The sequence below is a fragment of the Cyanistes caeruleus genome, chromosome 7 (genome assembly GCF_971803275.1).
Source record: "Cyanistes caeruleus chromosome 7, bCyaCae1.hap1.1, whole genome shotgun sequence".
Lineage (NCBI taxonomy): Eukaryota > Metazoa > Chordata > Aves > Passeriformes > Paridae > Cyanistes > Cyanistes caeruleus.
The window spans coordinates 32065607-32078181 of NC_141707.1; the positions used below are offsets into that span (position 1 = coordinate 32065607).

Consider the following 12575-nt stretch of genomic DNA (forward strand, 5'->3'; position numbering starts at 1 on the left):
TTACACACCATATGCAGCTGTCCTGTGTTTGCTGCTGAGTGCTGCAGCAGAGGCAGGAAGGACAGGCTCTGTGGTTAAAGCACCAAGCACAAGAGCCAAATCCGTGTGAGCATTTCTGGTGGCACTGCAATACCCCATGGCAGCACACAGACCTGGCAGCCCCGAGCCAAACTCTGCACTGGCATATGCCACTTGATGCAATCTCATGCCTGGGCTAGCCTGGCACAGCTACCTCAGCACCAGTGAGAAGCAGATTTGGTGACTCTAATCTATGCAGCCAGAAACGAGTGGGTATGATTTAAAACCATGGCTTTCACTTTGCCATCCTTCACTTTGTGCTTCATACAGCACAGACCAGGGCAGCTTCTCTCAGGGCAGTGATTACCCATGTACAAAGCACCGTGTCCAAGACCACAGAAGGATCTTTTGCATTCTAGTAAATGGCAAATCTCAGTTTTCAAAAGAAAGAATATTTTGGCAAAAGTGTGAATCAGTTGCTAAAGAGGATACGTTCTCTTCATTTTTCAATTATAAAAAAATTAATTCCAGTAAAGTGATTTCTTTTTTGCATGAAGCAATAGCTATAACTAAAACCAATCAGCCTGAGAAGTAACCTTTAAATACTTAATTGTTGGACAGAATATATATTATTGCAAATATTTCACTGAGATTAATGCCTTTAGCACACACAATATCCTACAGTGGCATGATAGCTGGGCTCTGAACTTCAAACACAAAGCCAATTTCCTTTCATATAAGATTTCAGCAAATGTATTTACTTGAGAAGATAAGGAGACTGGCAGTGGTAATAAATTACTGTAACACACTCAGCAGGACTATGGTACATAGCCTACCAGAAGAGGCATCAGGCTCCAAAGTAGAAGATTAATATTTAGTGAGATGGGGAGAAAACAGGCTGTGATATGTGATATGAAAAGCAGTTTCAACAAAAATACCAAGGGCTGGCCAAGTGTACTTTCTCATTAATAAGACAGGTATCAATTATTATTGATTGTTAACCTATCAACAAATATAAAGTGCATTCTGTGCTTACTTGTAAGGCAAAGCAGCTTTATTTTCTTGAAACTGTCAAATGTCAGCCTAATCTTTCTACCAGAAATGTTCACCAAAGTGCTCACCCTTCTTTCAGCCATTCAACTTGATTGCTAAACCCTTAGCTTAAAAAAACCAACACAGAGATGAGTTATTGTCTCAAACCCTGCTGACAACACTTGTCATACATACACGCACACACAACTCTTTGAAAACTCTTCAAGTGGGACCCAGGTATTCCTGCCCTGCTTGTTCCTGGCCCCACCACTGGTGAGAGCCATTGCACACATTACCTGTTGCTGGAGGTGATGTCCTCAGCCCTGCCGTGCTGCTCAGTGGAGGAACAGTGGTTGGTTTGGTAGCAGCCAAAGTAGTTGCAATGCTCAAAGTGGTCTTGGTGGTTGGAGTGGCTTCAGAAGGACTCGTAACATGGAGGTTTTCCTCAGTGACTTTACCAGGCTTTGAAGTGGTGGGATGCATGGCTTCTGTGCTTTTACCAGTGGTATAGCTGTGCTTGGTGGCAGGGGGTGTCTGGGCCCTGTGGTCCTTCACAGTGCTGGTCTCATCTGGGGTGGGCTGGCGACCAGCCGGCGTTGTCAGCATAGGAGGTTTCACCGTGGTCGCTGCCACTGCAGGGACAATGCTGCTGTGATTTGTCGCAGTTGGAGAGGGACTGAGGGGTCTGTCTGTTGGACCAGCCTGTGGAACAACACTGGCTGTGGTGGGCAGAGGTGTTGCCTTCCCAAAGCTGTCCCTTTGGGTGGTGGCATCTCCAGGCAAGGCAGTCTCTGTTATCGTCACGGGAGAGGACACAGACACGATGCGTCCACCAAGCAGCTCCATGGGTGCCGTAGGGAGAGGTGACCTGGTGGGAGTGAAAGTGGTGCTCTTTTGGGGGTGGTGTGTGACACTGGGCTTGTTGGTCTCTCTGGGTGAGCTCCTGGCTGTGGTGGCTGTGGAGGGCACCTGCCTGGTCACACTCATAGCCACAGTGGTGCTTGCTTGATCACTCTCGCTGGACTGCGAGATGGATGAGGGTGATGAAAACACAGGCGATAAAGATGCTAATGAGTGAGAGGGGGCAGGCAAGGAGGAAGTGGGCAAGGAGGATGACAAAGGCTGCAGAGGGGGTGAAGATGCCATCACAGAGGGCAAGCGTGGCTCAGGTGAGTCTGACAGTGTAAACAGATGAGTTGGTGGTGGTGTTGATGACAGCGAGTGCTGCAGTGATGACAGAGAGGCTGGAAATGCTGATGAAGACAGAGATGATCCATCAGTGGTCAACAACTCAGAGTCAGTGTTGAACAGAGTTGTGTTTTCTATGCTGCCCATAGAATCAGATGTCGACGGTTTGGAAGGGTGCACCAGCAACGGCTCCGTAGATGGTTCAACAAAACTGCTGCTGTTTGAGGCATTGGTCTGCCTGTCGTGAGCCACAGAGGATTGTGAAGCATCAAAAGGGCTGGAAATTTCAGAAAAAGAGGTGGAACTTTCAGAGGAATCAGCAGAGGTGCTGCTGTTGGAGATAGACAGCAGGGTCCTTTCTCCTCCTCTGGTATACGTGGTTGAAATGTATGTGCCGTCTGTGTGAGAAACCGAGGTCCTTTTCTCAGCATCGATGCTACTGAGTGGCTGACCACTACCTGAAAGGTCTGGAGTAAAAGGACAAAAAATAGTAGAAAGACAAAGTAATATGAAAGCATTTTGAAGTTATATTAGAACTGCTTGCTAAATAAGATGTTCTTGTCTGTGAACATGATGTGAACATCATGATTTTCTAAAAATTTCAAGCACCATTCAAGCATGGTTATGGGATTAGGAGTCTTATCCACTCCTTAATTGATTCTAAAATGGTCAACCCTGACAGACACAAGACTCCCATGAAATGTGTAGGTTTCCAAATCACTTTTTCACATACTGCTTTCCTAAAGTGATCAAGCTCTTAGCATTCTGTGATATTTGTGGCAAGCTAAGCAGGAAAACCCAGTTCTTCTCTTTATCACCTGTTGTTTAAAAAACTCATATCCTCTCCCTCTTTCCTCCATTCCCATCTACAGAATATCCATCTTGTTCAGTCAATTTCTTTTTAGACACAGTGAACTTCATGACTCTGCAGGATGAAATTATTACATTACGTTAATTTGCAGTTTATCCTGAACCCAGTGATTCAAAACTTTGCAGCCAGGAAAACCTAAATGAACAGCACATCAGCCTGCAAAAAATTCAGATTATTTAGCATAAAAGGTGCAATCAATCTTATAATACCAATTTCAGAATGTACAGCTAAGTTCGGCCAACTTTAAAAAAATAAAAAATAGTATTGAAAATTTGTTTTAATTCTACAACTGACTTAGGTCATCCCAAAAATCTTCCGAAAGCATCACCCAAAATAAACCAGTTAGGACACAAAAAAAAGTGATTCAGCCATCAGAACAGGAGCGTTTATGGCTCCATTTCTGGAATAGTTCCCCATCTGTGTGGGGTCTAGTTTTGAGTCCTTTGATGGAAACATCCCCCTGAGTGAACCCACAGGTGATATTGAATGCAGTAATGAACGAGAACTTTATGTACACCATACTGAAAAACAGGATGATATGAATTCCTCCCAAATGTACTCCAGGAGACATCAACTTACTTGTGAGATCATTTTGGAAAGAAGAGTAAGTGGGTATCTTGGCAGAACGTACGAAGACCGTCTCCGTGGCAAAGCCCGTGAAAGCCCCGCTGCTGGTGGAGGCGTTGGCTGGCCTGCCCTGCTCCACCAGCGCTGGCTCAGATGGCTCTGGAGGGCTGGAAGCTTCAGCATGGACAGAAGAGCTCTCCATGGCACCAGCCAATGTGCCATCTGTCACTGGGTGCAGCATCCTCTCCTCAGCACCCCCGGACATGGATGAGCTGTACATGGGATCAGTGATGGGGCTGGACATCCTCTTCTCAGCCCTTGAGCTGCTTAGGGAGCGATGGCTGCTGCCAGGAGCTGGAAAAGGATTGAAAAGCAGTTATTTGATTTTATCATCTCCCAGCAGACAGGACTGTCCAAATACCGAGGAATCAGCATCATTAGAATATGGGATGTTTATGTTATTTATAATTATCACCCCAACCCAGCAGACAGTCAGTGTGTCCTACAGCAACAAGCAACAAGTCTCAAGAATGAGACCTTTCTTGTTGAGCACCAACAGCTGCAAATATACAGAACCACTGTGCAGAACCACAACCATTTATAAATGCTGCCCATGACACCTGCAACAGCTGTGTCATACTAATCCTACAGAGAAGGGGAAGGGAGAGGCAGTCAAATGCTACCCCAGAGTTCAGAAAAACTCACTGGAAGGTTCAGCAGCAGCTGAGAAGTAGGTGAAGACCCTGGATGAAAGGGTGACCTTGTGCTCTGGGGACCCTGCTCGGCCAGATGACACATGTGTCACTCGAGGCCATGCCGTGGAGGACGGGACGGGGCCGGTGTGGGTGTCCCCAGCTGTGTCAGGCTGAGATGTGAGGCTTTCTGCTTTTGTGCTCCACATGCTGCGGCTACCTGGGGCTTGGGATGTCCCTTCCTTGTGGATGAAGAGTGTGGCTGAAGGTGAAGGCACTGAAATGCTGGGAGAAAATGCAGGCAGCAGCTTTGTTGGAAGCTCCCTGAGTCCAGTACTGCTCTGTGAAACATGACTCTTCTTCCCAGGCTCTGCTGCTGCTGAGGACAGCAGGACTGTGTCCAGGGTGCTGGTGTAGGGGGGAGAGGGAGAGGAGCTCCCTGTGGCACTGGAAGCTCCACGGGTGTCCAACACAGGCACTGTGCTGCTCTCCTCACGGGCAGTAGCTGTCACCACACCAGCTGTGCTGGCGAGAGGCAGGTGTCCTCCCCTTGCTGAGGTCTTGTCTGCTGAGAAAGAGCAAAGCAAAATTATTTGTGCACCCTACATTATGAATAAGCAGGTGTTCTCTCTTCCACCACCAACCTCAGGCTGAGGGCACAGACAGAACGTGGCAGAAAACCCAATCCTGTGGAAAATGCTAACTGTGAAGGCACAGCTCTCTCCTGTGCAAAGAGGGGCTGCTCACAGCAGAGCACCCTGGACAAGGCACTAGGAACAAGTTATGGGAACACTTTAGGGTTTGCTTCCCTTCAGGGCTGCCCCCGGTGCCACTGGGCACCAGACACCCACACTGTCACCTCTGCACCCACACTGAGTGAGGGGGAGGTTACACAGCACCCAAACCTCTGGTACTTGAAATAAAGCATGGCAGGTTTGTATGGGATCAGTAAATACTGCCTTTGCACCCCAGAGTGGGAATCAGGAATGACTGCTGCTGCTTCTGCCAGTATAAACATAGCAAATGGGGCAGTCTTGAAGTGGTGCTGTCCCTGAAAACACAGCAAATCTCGAGGCCACAAAATTTTCATCCATAATGTCCAATGCCATCATTCAGCACCTTCTAGCATGCTCTCACTCTCCATGCAGGTGGGTGTCTGATGTGTGGCCAGAGCTCACCTGGGGAAGTGCTTTCTGAAGCAGATGGCAAGCCTGTGAGCAATGGGTTCAGGGTGGCACCTCTGCCACCACCACCCTGGGTTCCCAAGGAATGGGAATGGCCTGGAGAGCTGATGTTTTCAGCACCAGTGGTGGAAATCTCTGTTGTTTGGGCCAGTGTGGTGCTGGCTGGCAGAGACCTTAATGTCCTCCCTCCACCCTTGGTGCCTGTTGTGGAAACGGAGGTGCTGGCGGTGAGGAAATTGGTTCTTCTCTCTGTTGACAGGATGCTGAATGACACATGGCTGCTTCCAGTAGCTAAAATGTGATAAAGAAATAAGTTACATTTTTACACACATGAAATTATAAATAAAAATAAGCTTTCTTCCAATTGTACCCAGAGGCAGCGAGTACACAAACACAAGTAGAAAATATGAGAAGATATCAATTTCCAAAGATGTAAATTCTGCCTACAAAAATTTGTCTTCTAAAAAACAGCGTGACGCTGACAGAAGAGCTATTATATAAAAACTGTTGAAATACTAATGCTGTGCACTTGATTTCACCATTATGTGCCTGAGTGCACTCCATGCTGCTAGAACAAATATCGTGACGACCCAGAAAAGCCTGGAAATCAGTTCAGACAAAGCACAACGCTGAGCAGTGTGAAGGTCTTAGAAAAGTCTGAAGAAACAGGATCAGGGGAACAGACCCCTTCAGAACCACAGTGGGGACTATGATGAAACAGCAGCATGAAGGACCTCAGAAACCACATTCAAAGTTGCCTTAAATTTGTTGAGCTGCTTCAAATTCTGGGAAGCAGCGTGATCCAAGAAGTAGGACAGAAGGTAGGAACTGAAGTCTGATCCCTGGGACCACAGGGACATGATCTAACCCTCACTTGCTTAGTTCTCTTGTCTGTAACATGGAGACAGCAACTGGAGATAGTAAAAAAAGGACTGTGATTTGAAAGTTAATTATTTTTCTTGGCATAATGAGACTTTCCACACACGTGCCCTTTCTGTAAAAAAACTAAAGCACTTTTTTTTTGATCAAGAAAGAGCTGAATAATTTCGGACACAAAATCACACCATATCCTTCCAAACAGTATATTCTACATAGCAGGAAAGAGTCAGGTAAGTGCAAGCTACAGGAATTCCTCCTTTGGCATGTGAGAAAAATGGTATTTCAATTCTATCGTGAGCTCACCTGGGGAAGCACCTTCCGAAGGAGAGTGAGAGCGTGTTAGGGAAGGGTCTCCCACCTCAGTGAGATCTGTCATTCCTGTGGACCCCTGAGCTCTGGAGGTCTCTCTCACAGAAGATGTGGACAAGGACTGGGTTGTGCCCAAGGTGCTGTGCATGGCACTGCTGGACGTGGAGCCCTTGGCTGCTGTCCAGCGGCTGCTGCCCGAGGCAGACCTGGCTGGCCTCCCACCACCGCTGGATGTGGCTGAAATGGGAGTGTTGGTGGCAGAGGAAGTGAGGGAGGCTTTCTCAGCCACTGGTCTGTGGCTGCTTCTGACACCTAGGATACAATAAAAGCAGGTTTGATCTATGCATACAGAGCTGCACATACGACTGTGTGCTCAGCACCCATTTCTGTGCTGCCCATTGAGAAACTGAAGGTGTTTCTCTGGGAAGAGGTGAATCTCTTAAGTACAGGCACGTATGCCTTACAAAAAGCCATGAAAAATCTCAAACCCACATCCTACAGACCAGCCTGCATGGCAGATAAAGCACCTGGTGACAGCTGCAAAACCCCAGCAAGCATCTCTGGCAGGGAAATTGTGTGCAGTGTTTCTTACCAATGTTCTTCCCGGGACAGGAGTTTCATTAGTAATGAGGCCACCAACGATTTCCACTTTTTCACCCAAAAGCTGAGCTCCACTCTATCCCTTCTCACCCACCCCACTGCCAGCTCAGTGCAGCCAGCAATGAAAGCATCCGTGTATCCAATAATGACTACTGAAGAAAAACGGGGCATGGATGTGAAATCTCACCCAGCCCCAAGGCAGACAGCTTTCAGACTAACAAATTTACCTTGGAAAGGACCTTCAGAGGCAGAGAGGGAGCTTGTGAGCAAAGGACCCCCAGGAGGACCTGGGAGATCGGTGGCTTCCTGTGAGCTGTTGGGATGATGTGCCCCAGTTCTCAAGGAAGAGGAGGTCCCACCCAAAGAGCTTGTGGGGTTGGTGCTGGTGGCAGAGTCCCTTGTCATCCCAGATGTGTGGCCACTCTCTGGGGACATCAGTGTCCCCACTGCCATGCTGGACATGTCTGCACCCTGGATGTCCAAGTGCAGCAGCGCCTCTTCGGTACCTGGGATGCTCTTGGGGGGTTCATAATTGCTGCTAAAAGCTGAAAAAGGAGAAGAGAAAGGCAAAACTTCATAAACATAAATAAAAACTGCTGGGTTGGTTTAGTCCCACTATCAGTAGATGTAGACAATGTATGTGTGAATATTCAATAGGGAAATATTTAATACTGGGAAATCATTAAGAAAGGGGGGAAAAGTGGTCTCTAAATAGGAACTGCTGAAGTTATTGCTTGCAAAATTCAACTGGAAGTTTTCAAGGAAAATCTATACTCCCCTTCCAACAAGAATAATATTTATCCATACTTTCATTTCTGTGAAATGCTTTTAAATGTACAGAATGTGCCAAACACAATATTATTCCTCCTTTCTTTAAAATAAAAAGGATGTATTTTGTTAATAGAGAGTCTTTAAATAAGAGTTCTGAGGTATACAGCTATCTATCAAAACTCACTTGCAGAAGCACTTTCTGAAGCAGACGGCAAGCCTGTGAGCAATGGGTCTGTGACACCTCCGCCTCCACCACCCTGGGCACCCACAGACATCCCAGGGGTCTGGCTCTGGGCTGAAGAGCTGGTGATTTCAGTCCCAGAGAGGGAAATCTCTGCCATGGTGACCAGCCTGGTGCTGGCTGGCAGAGACCTTAATGTCCTCCCTCCACTCTTGGTGGCTGTTGTGGGAATGGAGGTGCCGGCGGTGGGGAAATCCGAACCAAACCTCTCCGTAGCTGAGTTGTTGGATGGCTGGTAGCTGCTTCCAATGGCTATGGTACAATAAAAAAAATGGATTTATACATATGAAATTATAAACAGATGGATCCATTTTCTTCCCAGATGCTTATGGCGCAGATACAGATATTAAGCATAGGAAGTTTTCAATCTGGACACAGTGCTCCTTTGGAAAGGCATGACTCCCCTCACCGCAGGAAGACCTTGCACAAAACCCAGGGCTTGCTGCCAGGCTTTGTGAGAGTGGCGTGGCCCAGACAGCAGGAAACCCCACAGGACAAGGTCTGCGGGGATTTGCCTTTAAATCCCACCTTTGCTCTAATATTGCTGGAAATAGACTACTCAAGCTTTTTTTTCAATTTTTTTGGTCTTTTGGTTTGTTTGGTTTTTTTTTGTGGCTTGAGCACAGCATCAAGCAGCAAAGGGAGGAAACCTAAGCACAGCCACATTCCCATATGAGCCTGCAGCTCACTGCACATCCCAGGGCTTAGCAGGGCGCCGTCCTCTGGATATTGGATCTCAGGTTTCCTGCAGCCCCTGTGGTGCTCCCAAGAGCTGTGACAGAGGGAAGGGATGTGTCAGTGTGAGAGCCCTGGAGATGTGTTTGCTCCTGAAAAGCCCTGGAGACAGGATAAGGATTTGGCAACACTGAGGTTTTCAGTATTCATGTGGAGCTGGGCAAAGTCTGTTTTTGGGAACTCCAGAAACTGGCTGCTGCAGAGAAAGCAAGGGGAAGCCATGGAGCCCAGGGATCTCAGTTTTGCTGCCCTGAGCAAGCTGCTAAGCACAGGCATCTCACCCTGTCTAGCTGAGGGCAAACCCATGTGGCCACAAGTGTGGGTTCCCAACCTTCCACCCCACCCCATCACCACTTGGGCACAGGTCAGATGGGGCTCAGAGCTGCCCTTGCTCTGCAGCTGGCACTGGCCCAGTGAAGATACTTCACAGCTGCAGACATCCACCCTGCAGAAAACACTGTGATAACATCCAAATAACTTTGCATTTTTTTAAGTGGAAAATGCTGGGGGGGGTTGGATCAAATTATTTTTTCCATTGCTTTTTCCTGCTTTCAGCAGGGAATTTCAACTAACCATCCAAATAATAAAAAACAGAGCACATGCAAGCAAAACAGAGCATCTTCTCTGCTTCAAGAATACAAATACTATAAAATGGCTTTTTAAAGTTATGAAACAAAGGCCAGCAAATCTCACCTCCGAAAGTGCTGTCCTTGGGAGGTGATGCTGTCAGCAAAGGGCTGGTGGAGGTCCCAGTGACACCCCTGGGGTGTAGCATGATGTGCTCTGCAGCAGTCTGGGTCCTTGCAGCCTGGGAGAAGGCCTGGGGCTGTCCCAGGGAGGCAGGGAGGGCAGTGCTGGGGCTGCTCCCCGAGGGTGAAGCAGCTGCAGTGCCCATGGCAGGGCTGCTGCCCAGCTCTGTGCCCACCCAGCTGCTCACTGGTTGAGAGAGGCTGTCAGGGCCTGAAAGGCAATGGGGGAAAGCAGATGAGAGCCCTGAGATGGGCTTAGCTGCCCGCACACCATTCCACACTGCCGCGCTTCCCCTGCCCCTCAGCCCCCCTGTCTGTACTGTGCCTACAGAAACTTTGTGTCTCGAAGCTGCACCACATAATTCATAATTCTGAGCACCAGGAGAAGCCATATGGATTCTTCTCTCCATCCTTACACATAAAGCAAGCCAGAAAACTACCCTGAGTGCATGGTGAGGATGAAGAGCTGGATCCACAAGGATCTACAACACAGGGGAACCAGGCTTAACCAATGCTGGCTGCTCTGAGGAACAGCATTCACCTCGTTCCCAGGTGTTGGAACACTTTCCCAGTGTTCCTAGGCTGAAGTGGGATGGCTCACCTGGGTGATGAGATTGTGAAGATGAAGTTTGCAGCACTGCCCTCACAGTGTTGTTAAACCCTGACACGCTCCAGGCCCCATGGTGCCCTCCCTGCGTCCCCTCAGCCGGATCAGTGCCGATGGTTCCTGAGCCTGGTGCTGTCCCTTCAGCAGCTGCAGGGGTGCTGGGAGAGGCCAGAGCCCTCTTGCCTCTCCTCTGCCTGCCTGCAGCATGGTGATGGCTTCCAGGGTCTGGAAAGCAACAAGGAGAGACCCATGTTCACCTGGAAAAGTTCTTTTGTCTCAGCTGGGTGGCAGCAGCATCACCTGCAGTGGTACCCAGCCCTACCACATGCAACAGGAAGGGTCACAGCTGCATCCCTCATGTTTCCTCTGTTTAACAGAGCACAATTTAACTGCAGGAGGGATTGATGGGAACAGAGGGTTTCTGTCGCCAAAAAATAATGGCATTTTAAACACTGTCTTCATTTGTGCATGGCAAAAGAAACTGATTTTTTTAGAGACATTAAAAATGCAGAAGGCAGTAAGGAGCTGGTGCCAGAACAGCCCACAGCTGGCAGCCTGGGCATGCCAACTCCATATTCTAGTCCCTAAGCAGAAAAAGAACAAGGAATCAAAAAAATTGAAGAAAACCTCTACTCTTATATCATTTCAGCTGGGGATATTAAGAAATAAACTGAGCTGGGGACAGGACAAGGGGCACAGATTTGTCTTGCTGCTGTGAGAAACAGGCCTTGATTTAAGTTCATGCTTAAAAGAGTACACTGGTTTACTTATGGCTGAAGATTTTGAACAAGCCCAAAAATAAGTATTCACTTGCAGGATTTTCATGTAAGGACCTCACCACAAATCATCATCACAGCTGATCAGGGATCCTTAAGCTAAGTTCTTATAGCTGGGCTTGAGATGGGGTTCAGTTCCTGCTGGGAGGAGGTGTGGGGATGCCTGGGGGTCCCTGTTCTTTGCACAGCCCCTGAGCTCAGTGGATGGGCAGGACTCCCTGGGTACTGCTGTGTGGTGAAAAACAGTGGCAGCTCCTGAGAATCATCTTTGTTGTAATGTTAAAAAACAAAGCCCAGCTTTTCTAAGACTGGATTTCTCTCAAAAATCTGCATCTCTAGCTGTGGGGCAGGAATACTTCCTAACCCACCAGCTATGCTCAGTCTGTGGGCTGGGAACAGCAAACAGGGACTCCCACACCCATGAAACTCACCAGGAGGATGGCTGTGGGTGAGCAGGTGGCTCACTGTCCCAGCAGAAGGGTTCTCTGGGGATCCTGCTCCTGGAAGGGTGACATCCCCATCACTGGCAGGGGCACCTGTGTGCTCCTTGCCCCTGCTTGCTGCTGGCACTGCCCCGTGCCACTCCCTGCTCCCAGCCAGCATCCTCACCAGCCCCACGGGGGCACCAGGGGTCCTTATCTCCGTGCTTGAACTTCTCTCCTGATGGCTGCTTTCAATGACTAAAAGGAAAGACAAGAAAAAAACTTAGATCCCATCAGCACTGATGTGCAGGCTCAGCTCACTGCAGTAACACCAAGGCCAAGCTCTGAGCTCATTTACTTACACTAGAGAAAAACTTTGCATAATCAAAACACAGACATGAAATTTATTTTTGGATTTGCACCAGTGGAAACTAGATTGGTCTGAGGGACCAAATACCAAAACCCACCTCAGTGCAAAAGACTAATTCAATTCAGCACCCTCAGGATTATTTTGTGTTAGGAGAAATAAATTTTGAAAGGAGCAAAAAGAAAGTCTAAAACAAATAACTGATTGAAATACTCGCAGTGTAGAGTCCATGGGAGGAGTGTGAAGGTCTCTGGAGCTGACAGCCCAGCACATCCCTCATGCCCCATTCTGAATATAAGATGGGAGAGCCCCACAGCTCTTCCCCTCTCTCCACTTGGCCAGTGCTTGCTGGACACCTGACCTCAAACCCCATCACCTCCAGAGAGCTGGCATGAAGCTGGCTGAGAGCTGCAGGGCAGTCAGGAGGGTCACTACAACCCATCCAGCCACCATGAGGCACTGGGGATAAAGATCAGTGTATGGTGTGGATTACACAGCCCTCCCAGGTGCCAAAGTACCCCAGGGTGATGAAATATTTTGGCATTTCTAACATTAATGTCTACCAGA

General features: G+C 48.2%; 1 protein-coding gene across 6 annotated transcripts in view; it reads right to left on the bottom strand.

The window, feature by feature from the left end:
• HEG1 (heart development protein with EGF like domains 1) overlaps positions 1 to 12575 on the bottom strand; it is a 53523-nt gene that overhangs the window by 21584 nt on the left and 19364 nt on the right. For 3 of the 6 annotated variants that reach the window (XM_086897910.1, XM_086897906.1, XM_086897911.1), the window contains exons 2-11: positions 11651 to 11899; positions 10438 to 10668; positions 9781 to 10047; positions 8296 to 8604; positions 7568 to 7885; positions 6735 to 7052; positions 5547 to 5843; positions 4382 to 4936; positions 3689 to 4030; positions 1347 to 2705 (exon numbers count right to left, since the gene is read on the bottom strand). In XM_086897910.1, the coding sequence (XP_086754036.1) occupies positions 1347 to 2705; positions 3689 to 4030; positions 4382 to 4936; positions 5547 to 5843; positions 6735 to 7052; positions 7568 to 7885; positions 8296 to 8604; positions 9781 to 10047; positions 10438 to 10668; positions 11651 to 11822 (4168 nt within the window). In that variant the 5' untranslated portion in view covers positions 11823 to 11899. The remainder of the gene's footprint in view (positions 1 to 1346; positions 2706 to 3688; positions 4031 to 4381; positions 4937 to 5546; positions 5844 to 6734; positions 7053 to 7567; positions 7886 to 8295; positions 8605 to 9780; positions 10048 to 10437; positions 10669 to 11650; positions 11900 to 12575) is intronic. The other 3 variants (XM_086897909.1, XM_086897907.1, XM_086897908.1) reach the window with 3 other exon arrangements.